Below are 22,956 nucleotides of genomic sequence, written 5' to 3' on the forward strand. Positions count from 1 at the left end.
ATTGAGTACAGTAATTTCTTGGTGAAAACTCTGGCCTCTAGTCACATGCCACAGCCTCTTACATGTTTGACAGTTTCAAAAACATCCTATACCCTAATGCTTTAAAAACACAATGCAAAAGGGGAATGACCAATAATAGACATTGGTAGATCAGGATACTGTGACAAATTGGATGAACTGACAGGCAGGTGATGAATAATTTTAACATGACCCTAAAAATAGTGTAAGGATGTTTGCACATTGCCACTTCTCTAAGGGCAGATGGATATGCATGACCTGAGTTTTTAGACAGGTGTCAGGAATATTGATAGTTGGCATGGGAATGATAATTTTCTTTGCACTGTTGCAGTAGACAGTTTGCATGATTAATGATGACTCTCAGATTTTTTTTCTCCTAGGGGCAGAAAGAGATATGAACCTTTGTCACCCTGAGGAATGTAAGAATTCTGCTTGAAGGGTAAGACAGCAGTTTTATTCACCTGAAAGCACCATTTTATTTGGGTGGGTAGAGGTGAAGAAATAGTAGTAAAATACACGAGCGATCCTGACACATGAGATGATGGTGCCTGGTAGGCTGATGATAACACGGTTCTTATGAACAGAGCTCTACCCTAGGGCACCGAACCTCGCACAGATCTGAAGTGTGGGTGCAGTCAGCCTGGGCTGTGACAAAGGTGAAAGTGAACCGAGGCTTTGGCATGGACCCCACCACATAGAGTATCGGAGTGAATATTAAGAACCACCCATAAGAAACAGTACAGGACCAAGGCAGGAAGTAAGAGGTGAGATCATTTTCCTAATGTTTATATCCATTTCAGGTTTTAAGAGACAATCTTCTGATTCAAATCAATTCAATATTGTTTCTAAATGCTAAATCTAGTGAGAAAGGGCTTTACTTTTCCAAGAATAATACTGTTTGCTCAGGTTCTTAAAATGTCACATAGAGCAGTGAATGAACTATGCTGTTTCAAAATTTGAAATTAAATACATAATCTAATAATAGTTTGTAGATGCATTCTACAAAGCTCTGAGTAGCCCATCTACTGAAAATATTAGGGTAAATGAAGGTAAATATAAGCTATGAAGGTAAACCACAGAAATTTCTTTTCTTTCTTTTTAAAGAAATAAAAGACAACCATGAAAATCAAGTCACAACACACAAAGGGCTTTCACTTCCAAAACATGTAAAAAACACAGAAAGATAATATTCATTTTAAAGATTTTCAGAAAAGTTAGGAAGCCTTTCAAGATTGTATAGCATTTTTAAGTTGAGCAGCTAGGTTAAGAATTTAGGTCTTTGATAAGCCATCCAGTGTATTTTCCACAAAAATCAAAACATTTCAGTAGGGAATTAATAAACCATACACAGAACACCATTCAATAAATGGACTATAGATACTTGTGTGCTATTTCATTTGTCTATACCAGAGCAATTTATTTCACTTTTTTCCTTTTAATTACAAACTTTTGGCATAAAACTAGTATAGATTACAAAAAAAAACTCTTACCTTTCAGAGATAATCTGTCTCCAAAAAGATCCCAAGTCTTTCAAAAATTAACCCTAATCTCTCGATTTGTTTACCAATTCCTCCTTTTTTGATATTTCTTTAGTTCTAGTAAAAAAGGCATATGACACATGTACTATACAAACAGTATAATCCGAGCCAAAAAATGGTGTTGATGTGAAAGTTATTTATTTGTTTCAATACTAAAGTAATTAATGTAGCAAAGACTTGCTCATTTATCATTTCCTGTTGCCTTTGCTATTTTTTCAAGTTGTCTTTTTAAACAAATATCCTTCTTGTCCTTGTTACGAAACCAATAACTTTATTTTACTAGGCACTGACAGCAAACCGAGGCAGTAAGGTTTATTCCCTTCCAAGAAGGATCTGTGCCTGGGCCCCACCAAACGGTGCTGCCCATTGACGTCCTTCCCTTCAGAAAGTGGCACTGCCTAGTTGAGCACCAAATTGCCATTTAAGAGACATCTCCAGGCTCCCCCTCTGTTCAAACTAGGAAAGTTTTCTTAACTTTTTGAATGCTAATGCCATATCAGGTTTTTTCTTTTTCCATGAAAAATAGAATTTCAGTCTTAAGAATTGCTGTTGAATACTTCAATAGGATTTAGCCTGTTGACTTTAAATGTATTCCTATGAACCAAGGTTTATAAAGATTTATACTGTGGAAGTGCCAGATAATAAAAAAAGAACCTTTGAAATGGTTGCTATTGCCTCCTCAAAGAACATTATTAAAGATCTTACAAACAGGCAGTGTTTGGTTCAGCAATTTAGTCAAATGTGTAAGGAGTAGCTAATGTGAGCAAAAAGAAGACACAGCTTTGAACAGAAGCGAAGCAGGGTCTAACGTTATTAGAATACTAGTTAGGAATCCTGAATAAGAGACCCAATTATGCCTATAAGACTTTCCTCAATAATTTATGATAACTAAGTATAATAACTTCCTTTTTAGCTGGATGAATTTTTATCACTCTGAGATGCTTCTTCAAAAACAGATATTCCTTCTTTTTTGTGCAATCCTAATGAACATTTCTACGTATGAAACAACCACAATTTTTTCAAAAGTGTATGTGTTTGAAGCAGTGAAGATGGAAAAAAAGAAAAACTTGGACTAAGAAAATGATCCTCCATCTGGGATTGTATCTCCTTTGAGGGCACAGGAGAACTGAGAAGTGATTAGCGAGCCTTGCTTTGGACTTCACAGTCCCTCCTAATTTCCGGAAACCATGTGATATGTGCTTGCCCATAATTTCTAACACCTTAAAGCAGGATTTCCAAACCTTGCACTTATTGGCATTTTGGCTGGATATTCTTTGTTGTGGGGACCTGTCCTGTGCAGTGTAGGATGTTTAGCAGAATCCCTGGCCTTTGCCCACAAAGCAATTCTCTCCCCCAGACAATCAAAAATGTCTCCAGACATTGCCAAATGTTCCCCCTGTATACCAACTGCATCCTCTCTCAGTCGAGAATCTGTATCACAGATGTTGGTCAACCACTTTCCTTCAAGTTCATGATTTTTGAACAAAAGCTATATTCTTGGTCATAGAATCCAAAGTCCAGAAAAGCATCATTATGATCTAATCTTATTTTCAAATATCACTGATGAGAAAACTTATGTTCTGAGAGACTAAATATCTATCTAAGTTTTGGTGAATTGGCTTAGAATAAAGGTGGAACTAAGTGAAAAGTTTCTTTATTCTTATTCCAAGTTCTTCTACAAAATGCTATTTATAAGCCATTTGCCCTGAAATTCAAATGAAATTAAGAAATAAATATGACCAGGCATGTCACTGGAGAAAAGCCTTGTAAAGAATTCAAAACAATAGATAACACATATAATTTCTAGTTGATTTTGGAATGAACTAAGTGATCCTGTTCCAGCGGTATTATTTTTCTGACATTATGATGATGTTGATAATCATGATTATAATAAATATAACAATGGTTTTCTTAGAATAACATTACGATTAGCTGTATTTATAAGCACATAAAATTCATGGCTAAAGTGAACAGCTAAGAAGCATGCTAAATTGCAGAAAGCCTGTAGCTTGAATGTTAGAGTCCTATAGTCCCAATAATCTACCTACATAAGTGAGAGTAAGTGGTTGTCTGTTGTTGTGGATGTGGTTTTATGCTTACTATTAATTGTTCCACATATAGATGACAACGTGGAAACTTTATTAAAACTACCTTACAGCTAATTTTCTCCGGACTGGCTGTTGGTTCTTCCTCATGCTTCCATAGCTACATTTCATTAAAAATGAGAAATAGGCCTAGATAGTGTGGCTCAGTTGGTTGGAGTGCCATCCCATACACCAAAAGAATGGGGGCTTGATTCCAGGTAAGAGCACATCCTTAGGTTGTAGGTTTGATCCTTAGTGTGTGTGTGGGAGACAACCAATCAGTGTTTCTCTCTATCTCCCCCTCCTTTTGCTCTCTTTCCTCCTCCCTCTCTCTCTAAAATAAAAAAAAATTAAAAAATATCTGAAACAAAGTCATACATGCCAACTTTGGGAAGGGTAAATGGCTAGGGTCATGGGGACAAGAGTGGGATTAGCTCAGAGATTATTTCAAGTAACTAGAGATCTTCAACTTCCCTGGGGCTCTTCAAATAACAGAAAGATAGAGAGGAAAAATACCGGTGGGGCAAGATGTGTAGAATAATTGTGACAGTACATGAACAGTTAATCTGCAGAAGGGAATTTGGATGTGTACTGCCTGACAAAACACTAATTGCTTGTTGTTTTAAACTCTGTAGACTAATAACATGATCTTTCTGGAATACCTAATTTCTGGAGGACAAATGGAGCTTGTTTTGGGATTTATTTTCTGAATGATTTAAACGTTTTTAAAATTTTTTTAGTTAAAAGGACATTTATTTCTATTACCTCTTAAAATTTTTTTTACTGAAATACTCTTGCAAAGGAGTTTTCTGATATATGATATACACAGCTTTGAATCTTAAAAAATGTGAAAGGAGACTAAAAGCAGTGAATTTTTTTTGGCCTGGAGTATATCTTTACAGAAATATTATGTAATACTATTAGAAAGATACATTCACATCTTTCTGCAGAACTCTCCATATCATACTGTCAGATAATTAATAAACCCACTCTGTTTATGTTTTATGAATTGAAACATCAACCACATTATCATAAAGGATATTTATCAGTATAAATGCTAAGAATTAACTTAGCCTATCCTAAAATATTAAAAACTTGCTTTCTAAGATTTATTCATTTTCTTTGTTGTTGCTCAAACCCTTTTTGAATTGTATATTAAAGAACAGCTTTCAAAGTTAATTTTGTGTAAAAACTTCTGCAGGTTGCATGATGATAAGAGGACCAACCCAGTCCAGTACCACTAATATGGGTATTCTGTTCTTACACTGTCATTTTTGAATCAGATCCCATAGGAATGCAGAAGTAAGAAGAGTAGAACTGTCCTGTGCATTTCCAAATTACTAGAATGCTTTAAAGTCATCAAATAGCTCTGGGAGAGCTGGCCTCAACCTTACCCTAACTAGACTTAATAATCTATCTTGAAAAATGGGTAAATTGGACAAGAACTACCGGCAAATAGAATCTCAACAAAGGAGATACCGTCATATAGGCCAATGGTGTTAGTGGAAGCTCTGACCATGGGAAAGGAGGTCTTGGCCAAAGACACTTAGTTATCTATACTGGTTTGGGGGGGCAGGAGTATCCCTATCCTGTGGACATTTGCATCAGGCTGTCTGAGCTTGATGCTTTTATGTATGAATATGTGCTTTATTCAGGCTCACTAAGTGAAGTGACCTCATTATAACTGGGCTTCTCAGAGAATTCAACTGTAAGAAGAGAATGCACTGGTCGAAGGACCCACATCATCTAGGTAATTCTTTTTCATTGCAAATCAATACACAGACAGTGAATCTGGACAACTTGAGTTCACCACAGAGCGACAGTTCACTCTTGATGTGTTGAAAATTTAGACTGTCTACAGGTCCAAGAACTTATATCATAAATTTAATCAATATCTACTTTTCACCCTATTCTGTCTCAGTTGTCCATCACCGCTGAATCATCATATTCATGTGCTGCCCTTGTCAGTTCTCTGCCCTTGACTCAACCTCTCTGCTCCCAAATTTCAACTACTTCCCAAAGCTCACCTGGAGCTATGCTCCATTGTTGGCAAATTCTCCTGTATTGTTAATGCTTCTCATCTCTCTTTTTGCATATCAAGCACCAGCTTTCCCTAGGAATACCAAATCCCTCCAGCCTTCTGACAAGGTGGCTGTGTTTTCTACCCCTCCCAGCTGTATCTCAGGGCTCAGATGTGGGGTTGGGTACTGTCCGCCCTGGTCCTCATTGCTATTCTCATGTTATTGGGTCACCGTGTCCCTTAAGCCTTAGCACTGCTTTCCATACATTAATATATCTGGAGTTTGGCTCATAAATTCGGTTTTTGCTGATTACATTTGAATTCTCACTAGAAGTCTGGGCATTTTCCTAGTGTTCATGAACACATGGAACTACAGGAAACAAGCTATGACCCATGAAACAAGTAACAGAGCTTAGAAATGCAATTTCTCGGAGAGATTTTAGTTTCACACATATTTAAAAATATTTTTAGTTGATTATGTTTGTACATAGTTTCAAATCCTCAAGATGCCAGAACTGAATTTTTAATGGTCTCAATAAAGTGGATTCATGTTGGGGGCATGTAAGATTCACTAACAAAAACAGCAAATCAAAGTGCTCTGGATATTTTGGTTTTTGGAAACTGACTGAATTTTATTTATTAGTTTTATAGAAGACTGTGCTTGGAAATTATACAGAGCCTATGCACATATACCTATTCTTCTTTCAGTTTCACACATTCTACCCATACTCACAGAAATAGAAATAACATACTTGAGGCAAAAAAGTAAATTAAGGTAAAGAATTATGCCACTGTCACAAGTGGTATCTAGTTGTCTTTTCCTCTTTGCTTCCTACGCTTTGTAGACTTGTGTTTCCTTTTTTTAAACTTTTTTTTTTAGAGAGGGAAAGAAACACCAGTGTGTGGTTGCCTCTCACATGCCCCCCCCCCCCCGGGGACCAGGCCCACAACCCAGGCAGGTGCCCTGACTGGGAATCAAACCACGACCCTTTGGTCCGCAGCCCGTGCTCAATCCACTGAGCTACACCAGCCAGGGCGACTTGTGTTTCCTTGATGATCAGTTTTTGTTGACAACGTTTGCTCTGACCTTGATGCTTTGCCTCTTTAAGGTGTGTGTGTGTGCGTGTGCATGTGTGTTGATTGATGATGTGTGAACATTAATTTTTCTGAGTGATAATATTATTTTGCATGAAGAGAAATAAATTCTTATATACTACATTCCTGTTACATTTGCTTGACACCACCTCATCAGCATAGAGTCACCCATTATATAGGTTTCTTTTAAGTGATGAATGTGTAGGTCATTCAAACATGTACCCTTCGGTAGAAATAACTAATTTTAAGGTCAAATAGAAAATAAATATACTAATATCATGATCTTTCTGTTTTGTCAAATGTTATCTCATTAAATTTCTATTTTAATCTCATGTTGTAATACTATGGTTATTATATTATTTTAAAGTGATCAAAATATACCATACGTAAAATTATCATGAATGGAGGAAAACTAAAAATTAGTCATGTGAACATTTAGACATATCAATGTGCTATGTAAACAGTGGGCATGCAATAAATATTTCTTTGTAATGAATTAAAAAGTCAAAGTCTGCCCTGGTTGGTGTGGCTCAGTGGATTGAGCACTGTCCTGTGAACCAAGGAGCCGCCAGTTCAGTTCCCAGTCAGGGCACATGCCTGGGTTGCAGGCCAGGTCCCCAGCAGGGGGCATGTGAGAGGCAACCACACACTGATGTTTCTCTCCCTCTCTTTCTCACTCCCTTCCCTTCTGTCTAAAAATAAATAAATAAAATCTTTAAAAAAAAGTCAAAGTCTCTTGCAACAGATTGTTATATGACCTGAGTAGAAAAAAATAAACCCCCAGTAATTGGATGACTGCATAAATTTATATATATATATATATATATATACTCATAGTTTATGCATTTGGAGTTTATATATATATAAACTCAGAACACATATATGAACAGATCATATGGCATATAATCCGTTATATTTCCCATAGAAATAAATTTTCAATTGTCAGACAAAAGAGAAAATAATAACACTAGCTATCTTACTGGTAGCTTGCTAATGCTTTGTATAATGTCCTTTAATTAAGACTTCGGACCTACGAAAGTAGATTTAACTCCATTGAACAGATAAAGAAACTGAGGCTCAGAATGGTCAACAAATGGACACAAGGTTAAATAATCAGCAGAAGCATGGCCAGTGTTTAAACTCAGCCCTGTCTGATTTTTAGTGGGTTTAACTACTGACTGCCACACCTTTATGGAAGAGAACGGTAGATAAGTAACGCCTCAAGGTGAACAATTTCTTTCAGAAAGAAGCAATTTGAATAGGAAAGAGTGCACATAAATGATGCAGGATACATTTATGAACTGTAGCACATAACACAAAGTTTTCTGGAGTGTCTACCAGGGCCCAAGGCAACTCTTCAGCAGAAAACCTTCATCTGTATTGCAAATACTATTCTCTGTTTATCTATAACCATGAACATAACATAATATTACAGATGAGTGGCTACATGATTTTATAGGGAAAACAATGAAAGCACGAGAAGTTCAAGAGACCAGGAAAAATTGTGAGTTAGAGTTCATAGAAAGCTTTATGAATTTTGTAGCACTCTAATGTGATCCCAGAGGGGAAAATACTTGAATCGAGACACTTTCCCTCAGAAATCGTGACATCTTAATTCATTTCTTGAGCTTAAATGTTCTAGGCTAGTCTGGTGGCACTGTAATAGCCTGGGCAAACATTTTTATTTATTTCACTGTTGCTACCAATATTTGTGCTACAAGCTGCTGCCTGGGTTTGCCACTATTTATTTATTTCCTACAGATCAAATTATTGGCCTCAATATAACATGTTTTTCAGTGAAGTGTTCCTTGTGCTCATGAGCAAATGGAAAAAGCCTCCATTTAAAATGCATATTTTGCCACATGACTGAATTAATTCATGTTATAAATATGATACATAACCACTTGATATTCATGTCTGTGTATGTATAATGGAAGAGAAATACAGGCATAGAGCAGACGAATCAACCAAGTGCCTTATTTGCATGGGTGGGTGGTCAATATATCAAAATACTGCATCCAGTTCCTGGCCCACCACTTAACTTTTTTTAGTCTCATTTTTATTTCCCCCATATTTGCAACCCTGTTTCATTGGATTGATATTAGAGTGAATAAGGTAATGTGAGTGGATTTTTATAAAACTGCAAAGTATCACCCACAGTTTCTATTAATGTAGAATTTACTTGGTAGCACACACTGTTCTCTTTGGCTTCTCTTGTCTATGTGGGGAAATAGAAACCAGAACAGGATAATTTTTAAACCAAACAACATAGTACTTTTAGGATGCTTATAAGATACTGACATACGTTCAAAGAGAAGAGTAACTCTTTGGAGCATCTCACAACAATGTAGACATCATGTGGATCTTTTCGAGTCTGAACTCGAGAGGTGCAGAGTGAGTCCCAAAGCCCCTGCGAATGTTCCGTAGTGACACCTCTTCCCTGATGTCTCACCATTCCCACTTTGCTGGGATATGGAATTAGCAGTGATGGTTTGAACCTTAGCTCTGTCCTGTAGTCTTTTTATTTAATCTTCCTGAACCTTAATTTCTTGCCTGTCAAATGCATATTATATTTCCCTCACATTTCTGTTGTCAAAATTGAAGGAGACAATATATGAAAAAAGCCTTTGTGCACTGCAGTGGTGTTTGCAGAGAACGAGTTACTATAACAATTCACCGAGACTATCTCAATACCCTTTCAAGATGTCAGTTTCCTCTTAGTGTGGAAAAAAATGGGTTGATGGAATAATAATGGGATTGATAGAATTTAGCTTAAATGTGTATTTCTGATTGCTTTCTTCCATGTTTTGGACCTTAACTTAATCATTAAGTTATTCCTTAAAGATAAGGAAGGGGTTTCTAAAAAGAACATTTCCTAAAAATGAATCCTCCTAAATGTTACAAGAAATGACCAACAGCCACACTGTAATGAGCAATGAGCCGACATGGATTCTCTGCTTGCCTGTACCTACCTACCCTCAGAGCTAGGTGGACCCTGGTTCCCTCCCAAGGTGGGAGATGACTCAGGGCTTACTTTTCTCATTGACATCTGGTAAAAACAAGGGAAATTCCTTTTTCCCCATACATGTATAATCTAAAATAATTTTTATCTTTATTTAGGCTTTCTGATTGTTCTGTCATCCAGTTCCTGTTAAACCTGGTGCATCTTCCTGATATATGAGGAAGCTAAGGTCCCCTCACAGCCATTTCTCTCAGGATTCTGTCTTATTTACTTATTTTTTCCAATTTGGAAATATACGTAAATATAACTCATTACTTTAGTCTGTCATAGAAATAGTATCATTGAGTTATACATATTTTAAAGCTATGTTATAAAATATTATCAAATATTGATTTGAAAAGCTCCAGCCATATGAAAAGCTTCTTGGCACATTTTATAAAAATCACTATCAGAAATATACATTCTATCTATGTTTTCCAGTGATGCCATACAAAAAGATCTATGCTAAATATTTCTTGTTTTTTTAAGATTTTATTTATTTATCTTTAGATAAATAGAGAGGAAGGGAAGGACAGGAGAGAAATATCAGTGTATGGTTGCCTCTCGTGTGTCCCCTGCTGGGAACTTGCCTGCAACTCAGGCATGTGCCCTGACTGGGAATCGAACCACGATCCTCTAGTTCGCAGGCCCGCGCTCAAGCCACTGAGCTATACCAACCCGAGCTAAATATTTCTTTTAGAATTTAGCACTAGAGAAACTTTGTTTTTGGTCTCTGAACTGATTACTGATTTTTATCAGACAAGGACAACCTAAGTTTCATTTTCATAGAGATCTAGGTTAATGTGCACACCTTTGAGAAGCCAGGGCAGTGGAGGGCATATAACAGGGACTGTATATTTTCTGAATAAATTGATTCAAGCATAATTTGTCTTTTTACATTGATTGCAAGAAAGCTTAGGGCTAAATGCAGTAACTGTAATAGTCTATGTTATGATATACTTATTTCCCTCAACAGTTCTGGTTTTTTTTAATGTTTTTAGTTCCTCGTTAAACTTATTGAATATGTTTTAATTATAAGCCACTGAAAATCCCTTTGAAAAGAGGTATAGTATGTTATGAAAGAAAATACATTTTATTTTCTAGATGATAAAAGACAAAATCATTTAACCTCATGTTTTTTTCTCTAACAACTTATGAAATTAAATACATTTGCACTGGAGAAATATGTTCCACATTTCTGAAGCATGACGAGACTTTTAGACAGAAGAACAACACAATCAGAAAATACGTATACCAGATGATGAAAAACGAAACAACTGAACTTCACCTTGTTTCATTACATGAGGCGGCATATTCAAGGCATATAAAACATTTGCTATTTTAAAACTTCCAGAAAGAAAGTTTAATATTAAAAATGAAAATCCCCAAAGCCCTAGTTTTGTGGTTTTATGAAACTGTGTCCTCTAAACCTTTCTGCAAGTGAAGAGAAAGACCTAAGTCTAAGCCCAAAGTTTAGACTGATGAAGAGAGTAATATTCAGTGGCCTGTTTAGCCTATCAGACAGGGATCCTGTCATTGTGCCATGAAACAACGACATCCAAAGCTCCTATTCAGGACTCACACATGCCTTGGGTTTCATTCAAGGAGAGAGGGTGGGATATAGATCCAAGTCAGACTCAACCAGAAAGTACTGCTTGAAAGGATGATTGGCAAATTCTTTGTCTTCCTGGTGTCAACTGCAGTTACGTGCCTGTGAGAATTGTGGAATCACAATTCTATTCCACCTTGGTATTCTGTTGGAGGCATGGCTCCCTTATTTTCCCCTTTTACTCTTTCTTTTTTTAATCAGCCCCTGCTGGTCCCTACTGCAACCTCTTTTTAAATGATATTATAAATAAGAGCCTACTGAAGAGGTAGGCTTTCTTTGAAGTTTATTTCCACTTTTTTTTTGTAATTGGAAATGCGTGTTCCTGTATGAATAGCTTTAAGGTGGGCTTGAAAAAAAAGAATTGTGTGTGGGGTGTTGCTAAAAGTTTTAAACCTCTAGTATTAATGACATATAAGGAAAAAACAAGAGTGTGTTAAGATCAGCACTCCCCTCTGGTGGGAGAGTTCACGAACGTTTCGTCTAACAAGGGAAGTGACTGACATTAAATGAGCCATGAGCACACAGCAAACTTCTAGGAACGTGAGTCACTCAGTTCCTGTTTTCTCTCCTCGGGGAGTTCTGAGCACGTGAGACAGACATGGGAAGGACTTGTTCCGTGGTTAGTGCTTTCTCACCTAGTTAGCCTCCAGTGGGTTTTTTTTTACTGATGGACTGTAATTCATGGTCACTTATTTAGTCTTCATGTAACTTATTTTTATTCTAGGTCTTGGTAAAATTTATTTAGAAAAAGTGAGCACTCACATTTTAAGTGGAAGCATAAGGGATAAAAAATAAATTGAGAGCACGTGGCATACTGAGTTTCTAGTTGGCTCTTTTCAATTTTTCTGAAGTTTGTGTTCCAAAATTCAGAAAAATGCAAATACTGTTGGGAACTTGGATATGCTGAGGAACATGAATATTATTTTAATCATGTCTGAAAAGAGTGATACATTGTATTTTAATACGATCACCAAGAAAGCTAAACACATCTAAATTAAATTCAAGGAAAATTGTTAAGTATGCAGTCAATGTTTAATTAGGAATTGCAAGCTTCAATTGTCCTTATCTTCATTCCTGTCTTAAATTTAGATTTCAACTAAGAGGTGTTTTTAAACTTATTTTTATCTTAAAAGGTTTTCTTTAGGATTTACTACATACATCTCATGTCAAACTAGAAGACTTTGAACAGTTTTCATTTGGAAGTATTTAAAAACAAATTCTCTTTCATTTTCATGTTTAATAAAGTGATATGGTACAAAATAATGTTGATTAAAAGCACTGACACTGATGATCAGAGATTGTTTGAAACCAAACTCAAATATGATTTTTTTTGGAACAAAAATTTAACCCCCCAAAACACACATATTTACGTAGTGATTGTGATCAACAGGAAGAATTCTTTGTTACAAGGACAAGATTATCAGGAAGAGGTTTGATTTCCCTGTGAGTCCAATGATGGATAGTTCAATGGAGAAATATTCATAGAATGTTAAATTTTCAAACATTTCCCCCAAATGAATTAGTTTGCAAAATGGGCATGAAAATACTTTAAGCACAATTAGTAAGCTACTCTTTGAACGGAAATAAGGTCCTTAGGAAACCTAGAAATATTTCAGGCCACAGGAAAATGTGCTAGGTAGTAACTAATCACACTGCCAAGGTACGGTTATTGGCAGTGTGATTAGTTAGCTGAGCGGGTGTAGCTGAGCAGTGTAGCTGAGCGGGTTGTGCATTGCCCTGCACACCAACGGGTGCTGATTTGATTCTCTGCCAGGTGTGAGAGGGAAGCGACTGATGTTTCTCATACATCCACGTTACTCTCCCTCTCTTGTTCACTACTTTTCCCTCTCTCTAAAAATAAATTAAAAAAATTAAAAAAGATACAGGTATTGCATATAATAAAGGTATAGAATTTAAATCTGATTTCTTTTAAAGTATAAATATGTATCATTAGCTTCAGAACTTGAATTTCTATTATCTTTTAATATTTTCTTATAGATCAGCATATTCTATAGTGTGTTCTTAGGAACACTAGTACTGTAAAACTCACCACACACAAAAAGTGTGCTGTTCATCAAATAATATTGAATAAAGCTATGTATTATTAAGGTGTATTCATCATTATATTAGGTTTGATGATGACATTGTAAGGTTGTTTTAAAAAGGGGTCGATCTTTTAAAGATGCAAGCTGAAAGCATTTGTGAATGAAATGATGCAATTCTGGCATTCATTTCCACATAGTTCGAAAGTGGGGAAGAAAGGATGATGGCGAGGAAGAGGATAGGTCAGCCACGTGTTGATGTTACTGAGTTTGAGTGACAAGCACAGGTAGCTGCATTGCGCTATCCACTCTACGTTTGTGTGTTTTGTGAAGGTTAGAAATTCCCCATAATAAAAAATATTTATTTATCTGTGCTCTTCCCCAAAGTGTTGAATATGAATTATTCTTTTCAAGGGACACCTATTAATATCTCTCCTGAACCCTTTGGGAACAGCTATACAATAGTACAAGTACTGTTTTTCCATGTATCATTGCCCATGCTATTCTAGGCTTCTATCGCATGAAAAGTTTTATTTATATGTTGAAAAACATTATAATAAAAATGAAAAAATAAAAGAGTTATTTTATTATTTCCAAATTCTAAGAGGGCTACAGTATCTACAAATAAAACATCTGATTGACTAATTTTTTTCAATTTCATCAAGATTTACTTTGTATATAAATATAATATTAGAAATATTGTTAAAGGAAATGCAGTTTCAAAAGGAATGAGTGCTAGTACATATTTTGAAAGATAAGAAGCAATTATCTTCAATTAAGTGTTAGCCATAAATGCAGTTACAAACGCTTAATAGCTAAATGGTAAACTCCATAAAAAAACTATATATCGTAAACAACATCAATGATTGCATTTTTATATTTTTTATCCTAAATTCTGCATAAAATTCAAGTATCTCTTAAAATCCCATTTGCATAATATAAAGTATTTCATATTCCAGGGAAATTATATTAGGTAGAAATATTCCTCAAAATAATATCCTATAATTGCTAAATAAAATGTACATTTTTATATAGAATTCTTTGTAATTTTGCATGTGTCAGAAAATACATTTTACTTACTAAATAAATGAAGGAAATTTGTCATTTTAAAAAAATCATTTATACAGACCTTTTTAACTTTCCATCTAAACAGAGAAAGCCTGTATTACTATTTATAGCTGTCTTTTCTGTCCAGCTTCTTTAGAGACTAAAAAACATTTTTATTGTTGACGGTTATAAAAATTCAAGCAAGAACATTTGCATTTATTACAATATACTGACAAAAATTGCATTAATTTCCACTGATGCCCATTAATTTGATAAATGTTTTGTCATTTGTACCATTTGCATTGTCAAAACAAGTTAATTGCATCTTACTGACACTTTTGACAATTGCTTTAACTCTGGCAAAAAAAAATGTGTCTTATTTTCTTTACAGAATTCACTCTTGCCTACGGAAAGACTGGACGAAGCCAGAGAGACTTAGCACATGTCAGAAGGCTTGGACAGTTTAACTCAGGGTCCGTGGTAAACAGTGACTCTCAGAACCGTATCATAGAAGTGCTCATATTTTGTAATAGAAAATACTATGTACCTGCATAATTTGTTCTTGCATAATGCCCATCTTCAGATTTAGTAGTTGTAGTTGTATTATCTGTGTCAAAAAATTAACAGTAAAGACTGATGAGCTATTTTTTAACATATAATATCTAACATATTATTCTCCAACATTATTTTCATTTCAATTAAGAAATTTTTACAACTATACGTCTAAGCAATCTTTGTACAAAGGCAGATTTAGCTTGAGAGTGAATAACAGAATGATACCAGTTTTCTAAAGTTTAGAAGAAGGAGAAGGTTATAATTATAACTAAGTTGGATAAAAATTAACAAGTCCAAAGTCAACAACATGTTTCTGAACAAAAAACAAAGTAGAACGTTCTGGTATACCCTGCTTTAAAATATATATATTTGATATAATATATTGAATTAGTACATAAAATGGTGTGGCTTACTTTTCGTTTCAAGATTGTCTAATAAATCTGTAGGTTTTTTTGCTAAAATCAATTTAATTTTCTTTTTTTCCCTTTGCAATGAGAATGCCTGTTATCATCTGAATATTAGCTTCTGTCTTTATGGCAGTGTGAAGATACAGTCCCATTATATAGAAAATGACATGGACCACTGCTGATAGGCCCTCAAGCTCCTATAATCAACACAAATGCTACAGTAGACTATACTATCCATTATAAATCAGAACTGCAACAGCTGCCTAATAAGTTATCTTCACTCTTCATTTCTACACAAAGACTAAAAACATTCTTTGAAATGCATTTTAGTATGAACATTACCTTGACATCGACCCAACGACATGACTTCAATTTTCTCCTGTTTCTGACACGATGCTTCTTTGATTTGACACGCATTATCATAAGATTTCCCATCAGAAGCACAGAGGGGATTGAAGTTGGTTTGAGAACAATCAATGTTGCACACACACCTGAAGAAAGAGAGAAATAAAAATGTGACATCAATAGTGTTGTTACCACATTATAAATAAAACGAAAAGTGGAAGAATTGCTAGGTTGGCAAAATGCAAGTTGGCAAAACTGAATTGTCTCCTTCACTTTTCTACCTGAAATAAAAAGATACACTGATAATTCAAATGACTGAGCAATGGAAAAAAATAAAAATGGAAAACTCAGCAAATCATCATCAGTTAGTCGCTGCCCCTGGAACACTGAAAGCACATACATGAACTTCCATGCTGATACCTGCAGAATGAGAATAGGCTGAAGCAGCCATGAAACGCTGCTTTGCACTTTCCCAAAGCAAAATCTTACTTTGTTAGTTTTTTCCTCAGGATATTTGAATGGAGAAAGCCCGAGGAAAATGATGCAGAGGATACTGAATGGAAAGCAAACATGGAGACTACTTGGAACGTAATCAGAATTTAAATTTCCTCAGCACACACAAGGATGAGCATAAAATGTGCTGAATGAGAATCTTCAGTGGTCCTTAACATTTTGGGTGGGCCACCAAACCCTTTGAGAGTCAAATGAAAATTGTAAATCTTTTCTCAGAAATACCCAAACTCATATAAACAACTGCATAATATTGTAGGGGTTTCAAGAGTCCCTTGAAGCCTATTCCATGGCCTCTTTCCCAGATATATTATTATTTTTCTACTTCAGTTTTAAATAATAAATTAATTATCACTCATGATTTTAGTATGTTTCTTAGTATAAGTGAAAATTTGGTGAATTAAGGAGAATTAGGTCACCTGTAGTAGAAAAATTAGACATTTTAAGCAAACTTTTAATGATTTTTTAATGTTCTTATAATTCCATGTTTTACGATATACTTTTTACTCAGAATATTGTGTTGTCTATAAGTATTTACTGACAGAATATAAACTCATATTTTATATTTTTATTAGTAGTTGTATTGTATTTATGCTTCTCAAAGTGGTGAACGACACATTTGACTTAGGTAGAGCTGGGCATGTACTGTAATAATATCATTAATCAGCTGCATACTACTTGCTGGGTTCTTAATATGCATGGCTTCATTTATTCATCACAGCCACCATTTTACAGACCCATGATGTTATATAAGGTCAGAGAGCTAGTAAATTGTGGAATGAGGACTCCCTACGGATGTGTCAAAATAAAATATAATCCCTTTCCTCTTGTAGTGGAATGTGTATTAGAGTTTCTTGGAAAACTTTATAGTAATCCTTTGCCAGATTTTGGGGCTCTGGAAAATGTGGAGATAAAGCCTAGAATTGTGTATTCTCCAGTAGTCAGTTGACATCAGTCTCACGTCTTGGGAATCACTAGTCTGTTTGTTGGTTGAGAGAGGGTTTGTCTACACACCAGTGCTTCTCAGAGAACAGTCCTATAGACCATCTGTATCGGAATGATCTAAATCAGTGTTAAAAAGGCTGACAGAAAATGTGCTAATGTGCTTTTTTTTGGTAAGAGAATTGCTTTAGGAGCGCTTGGTTATTTTTACTTTTACCTATTTAGGAAGGGATAGCCAGGACAGACAGCAACCTAGAAGATCTAAATGCCTGAGTCACTGAGGAGTGGTGTTCCTACTCTGGTGGGATGTTGCCCTGTGCTGACAGCTACTGGCATCACGACGTTGCTTCCTAGGCTGATTCTTGGCATCTACAAAATCCGAGATCAGGAGCTGCCCACACGTTCAAAGAGCTTTTGGTCTTTTTCACAGTGGATCTAAAGAGGTGACTTTGTAGATCAGGCTTGTTTTCCTGAACCATTTGTAGTAAATAAAGAGAGGAGGAGACTGACATTTTTTAAAAAGTCTTTCCATTTATCTTCAAGCCAGTTTAGGTTTTGACTGTTGTGTTGGACTCTAGGGGCCATCTCCATGAAAGACAGAAAAATAATGATCAGTGAGCAGCAGCCAGAACAGAGAGAAAGCTGTGTTCTCTCTTTTATCACTAGATTATGTAAGACATCAAGGGCTGCAGGTATCTGAACATTAAGTCCAAAAAAAAATCAGTGATGTACACCATACATATTCTTGACAAAAAATGACTGGCAGTTCAGAAATCCATCTGATATCATAACAAAATGGTAAAACGAGAATAGAAATAGAAAGAGAAAATTTGGTTCAAGTGAATTGGCTAGATTCAATGTTTCAGTGAAAAATTCACTTGATTAAGCCATAGCACCAAATTAACACAATTGTTTGGGATATCTTACTCCTGATAAGATATTTCTTTTCCAGTTGGCTACTTTTTAAAAAATTTGATCTGATTTTAGTCTCACAGAGTTTCTGCTGCTGGCATCTTCTTCCCTTTCATTTCCTAGCACTGTTCATTCAGGGCTTTCTCCTGTGTTTGTTTTGCCTTTGGAAATCCCTGATTCTTGCTGCCTCAAATAAATTCTTTGGGGAATTGCTAAGAAAAAAGCATAGACACAGTTGGCATTTTTCTTCTCATCTCAAAAGGAGGACCTTGATTTCTTGAGGTGAAAGTAAGGTACAGTCATGACATGCCTTATAAAAGCATGGATATTTATCTTTTTCTCTGCTGCGTGCTATCATTATATCTCCCTCTTTCCTCCTGCTTCTGTGGCCCTGCATATAATAAACAAATACAGCAGTACAATAAAAATTTTCTGCTTATGAATTTCATCAACTATTGGAAACTGGAAGTCTATGGAACATGCTTTTCTTTCTTTGAATAAGTGGAAGGAGTTTCAACAATTTGCCAAAATAGCTTGAAAACTATGTATCTTGGGAAAGGTACCTACTGTGACAGGTTTACCAAGGACCTGCCATTTCCACATTTATGTTAGACCAGTGAACTCTGATTATATAATCACTATTTACTGTAATTTTTGTATCTAAGTGTGTTAAGCTTAATTAGTTTTAAAACAATGCAGAATTCCAGAGACATTTTCTGAAACTCTTAGTTCATCTTGACATCTCTTGGTAATGGCTAAATTATGTTTTGTGTTCCCTGACCCACTTAATACCTCGCTTGCACACACTTAACTTTCAATAAGTACATGGCCAACAGAAGAATGAATGGAATAAATGAATACAGCAATATTATTCTATATTCCTAAAGAAAGCATAAAAATATAAATTGTCATTACTATACTGCCATAAAACAGACATATGGTAGCTAAGTAATTTTCTTGACAAATGTTAAGTGTCCTCCTTGAAAGCAAATAAATATTCAACTGAATATGAACATAATGATAATGATACTAGCTTACTTAAGGATAGTGTCGGTCTCACTGCTTTATGCTTTATATGTTATTACTCTTCTCACCTTTCTGTCTCTCTGAGGTAGCTACAATTATGACCTCTATCTAAGAGATAAGAAAATCGAGTCACACATATTGTACAGGAAGAACCCAGTTTCAAAACCAGGTGGTTTGATGCCAGAGCCTGTACTGTTTTAAATATTGTTCAGTATAAGGGAAAATCAAGACAGACCAAAATTCATACTATTAACTAATTAGAGAAATATTTGGATAAATAGGACTTGAAAAATAAAAACTATATCTACTCTTGGAATATTTATTATGATGTTAGTTATAAATTTAAATCCCATTGACTTTTAGTCTCTGTCTTCCCAAACAAATGATTTGGTCTTTTTTGTACCACAGTGAATATTCATTCAAAGATATTCTGAGCTAATGCCTGGTGTTAGAGTGAATAATCTGACAATTTAAAGCATCAATTGTTCAGAATATTTTATCCTTCACAAAACCCTATATAAAGTTGGCTCCACATAAAAGCACACATTTAGACAGATCACACATGCACAGAAACACACACCCAAACCGAGTCTACTGAAATTACAAAATTGGAAAGTCTTAGCATTAAATCTTTCCAAGTCTCTGCTTCAGAACTTTTAAAGAGTCTGGAATTTTTAGAACTCTATATTCATGGGGCAGAGGGGTTTGTGCGTTTATATGAGTGAATGAATTGTGTATGTGTGTGGAAAAGTGGACTCTGGCATTTACTGCATCGCTAATGTGCCTATTGACTAGTTTGTATCTTTACTTTTTTGCATCCTTCTCACCATTGAATTCCTGGCACCTCATACAGTGTGTCATTGCAAGTTTTCAGTAAATGCTTACTGAATGAGTCACTGAGAGAATGACAGGATGGGCTGGTGGGAGTTAATGACAATGGTCATTGATCTAGACCTTAACACACGAGAGTGAGCCAGTCATGTGTTCCTATAAACTCTCACCTAACTTTGTGCGACTTGGCACATGGCTTCTCTAAGGAAGAAGAAGGCCCTTGAGGAACTAAGGTTCACCTTCCTCCTTTTATTTGTGTCTACACAAAGGAAACAACAGTAGCCCCCTAGTGGCTTCCGTGGCCTTGAAATTCAATTGTGAAAAGATGTTTGCCAAGCTATTACTTTAATTGTAAGGTATTTGGGTGCAGTGTTGGGGAACCGATATAATTTAAACATGGCAATAATTCAGTTTATTGCTACTTCAAACCAGTAGAAATATAAGGGTCTGATAAGAAGGCGACAGAATTATCATATAGTGTGATGGGGAGACTGCAGGTCACCTGGGATTAATTATGTAAATTGATCCAGTGTTTTCGTTGTTCTTATTTTTCTGTAAGGAAATGAAAGGCAGGATTTTTAAAAAAACAGACACTATCCTTTCTTCACTGCCTTTGGCATATAATTGCATTATTATTCATTCTGAGAGGAGTAACTAGTTAATTACAGCATGTCACAAGTATTTTGTGTGAGTCAAGGATTTGTTAGGCTAAGGACTGCATGGATGCCTTTAGGGTTGGGTTTTTTTTTGGCATTTTCTTTTCTTCTTTATTTCAACCTATCTCAGTCTTTTGACATTTTGGCACTGCAATTGCATACATTTCTTTTTTCTAGGATATGAAGAAAAAGAATAGCCTTTCTTAAAAATAATAATTTTAGAGATCTCTACGTGGAAATACAATCCTCTGAAACCCTTCAAAAAATTAATTGACTGAAAACCTTAGCTTTCTAAATTGTAAAAAAGAAAAGAAACATTTAATAATTTTGAAAGAGTACTTGATGGAGTGAAAAACCTAAATTATAGGAAGTAGAAGATGGTGTCTAAGACAAATCACATATATTTATAATTACCTTATGAATAGTTTTGAGGGGGCTTGATATAATTTAATTTCCTGCCTCTCTTAAAATGGCTCTTTTAAGGATGTTGTGCAATGAGTAAAGTAAGCTTTTGCTGTGTATTTAGGAAGGCCTCATCATGTGCCAGAGGGTGAAGATGCTAACTAACACTGCCAGGTAACAAATTACTTAGTCATGTGTCTGGTTTGTGGCTGTCCTCTAATCTCAGTAGATTTTGTTCTGTCCATTAAACGTGCCTGTCACTTATTCCTTCCCAAGGTCCTTGACTAGGTGTCCATTCTGAATTCTGACCGTACAACATTTCTAATCAGTGTTAAAGCCCCTGGTTGCCCTGCAGGGAGGTGGGCTTTCTGGCTCATTTGCAACCTTGACTGGTTTGTTTGCCTTGAGCCTGTCTCTGCGGTATAAGGAAGACCCCTTCTGGCCCGGCCAGGAAGGGAGAGCAGAGCTGCTGCCCGTGCTCCACCAGAGCTGTAGCGGGTGAGCTGCGTTACATTGAGAACTGTAAAAACAGTGTGTGCCTTTCATCCAAGACCCTTGTGAAAATTTCAGATTCCGTTTACGTATTAACTCTCATATCTCTCCTTTTCATGGAACTCAATTATAAGTATTTTAACTATAAAGTAATGATGATTCAAGAATAACTGTGAGTTGTGAGGGATAAAATGAGATGTGAAAATCCACTGAAATCTTAAAATATCTTTACAAAGTGTATAAGAGCATTGACTGAGAGGTAAGACTAGTAAGTTTACTATAGTTTTAGTCAGGTGACATATGTGAATTTGGGCATGCATATATATATATGTGTGTATATATATATATGCATATATATGTGTGTGTATATATATATATATGCATATATATGTATTTAAGAAGGGCAACCCTTTTAGTTTTGAAACTTCGAAGGAACGATACTCTTCTGCAGACATATTACCCAGGACTGCAGTGAGGCTTTCCAAGGGGGATCGGGTTTATCTTATACCTGGAAAAAGCTTAGTTGTCATTAATATCTATTTCTTTATAAGAAGGTAAAGCAAAACTTGGCTTATTAAATAGAAAGTTCTCAGGAATACTGCAGAAAAGCCTAATACAACAAATAGCTACTCAGTTGTGTCTCCATGAAGGGAAACGGAGTTGAGAAAGCCCTTCCCCTGGGCAGTGCCGGAGCTTTCAAAGACGGAATCACATACTGAACAGGGAGAACAATTCCTGGGCAAGATGCTGATGGTCAGATATTGAAATAAAGTTTAATGTACTAATAAAGGTGGATGGGAAACGTGACCAGAGCTTGGAATTTGGTATCAGACCTCTCTGTTTAGTTGAGGCTTGATCATATTCTAGCTGTATGGCCTTGGACTAGCTACTTAACTTCCCCAAACCTGTGAAAAAGGAGATACTAGCTCAGAAGTGTAGGGATTAGAAGTATAAGTTGTTTAGCAAATTTTCTGAGAAGTTGTAATTACCCACTCAACACTTATCATTAATAACTTCTGGCTTACTGGTTTCCAGTCCTGGATGCAGATCCAAACCTCTGTGGAATATTCCCACCTTGGATCCCACCCAGAGACTCTCACTCAGGATCTCTGGAGTGAGGCCGAGGGGACTGCAGGTGTCAAAAATGCTACAGGTGATTCTGGTGTGCAGCTGTGGCTAGTTGTAATTGTAGTCAACATTTTATCACCCTCTGAGAAGCAGATTTTCCAAATGTATTGTGTGTAAGACTTACCATGATAGATTCCAATGCAAGAAGTCTGGAGTAGGACTAAGAAATCAGCATTTTAAGCAAGTTCCATGGCTCTTTCCCAGGTAGATAGCTTGCACAATCTACAGAGAAATCTCAGCCATTTTGGCTCCAGCCACACCCTTTTCCTCTCTCTTTCATTCCATTTTAAGGAGTT

General features: G+C 35.8%; 1 protein-coding gene across 1 annotated transcript in view; it reads right to left on the minus strand.

The window, feature by feature from the left end:
• The window catches only part of TMEFF2 (transmembrane protein with EGF like and two follistatin like domains 2), a 230,449-nt gene that overhangs the window by 34,096 nt on the left and 173,397 nt on the right, over window positions 1-22,956 (minus strand). The window contains exons 6-7 of the mRNA XM_053665145.1: window positions 15,759-15,907; window positions 15,002-15,061 (exon numbers count right to left, since the gene is read on the minus strand). Coding sequence (XP_053521120.1) covers window positions 15,002-15,061; window positions 15,759-15,907 — 209 coding nt within the window. The remainder of the gene's footprint in view (window positions 1-15,001; window positions 15,062-15,758; window positions 15,908-22,956) is intronic.

Source organism: Artibeus jamaicensis, unplaced genomic scaffold, assembly GCF_021234435.1.
Source record: "Artibeus jamaicensis isolate MK-2021 breed Jamaican fruit bat unplaced genomic scaffold, CSHL_Jam_final contig_391, whole genome shotgun sequence".
In the NCBI taxonomy this organism is placed as follows: Eukaryota; Metazoa; Chordata; class Mammalia; order Chiroptera; family Phyllostomidae; genus Artibeus; species Artibeus jamaicensis.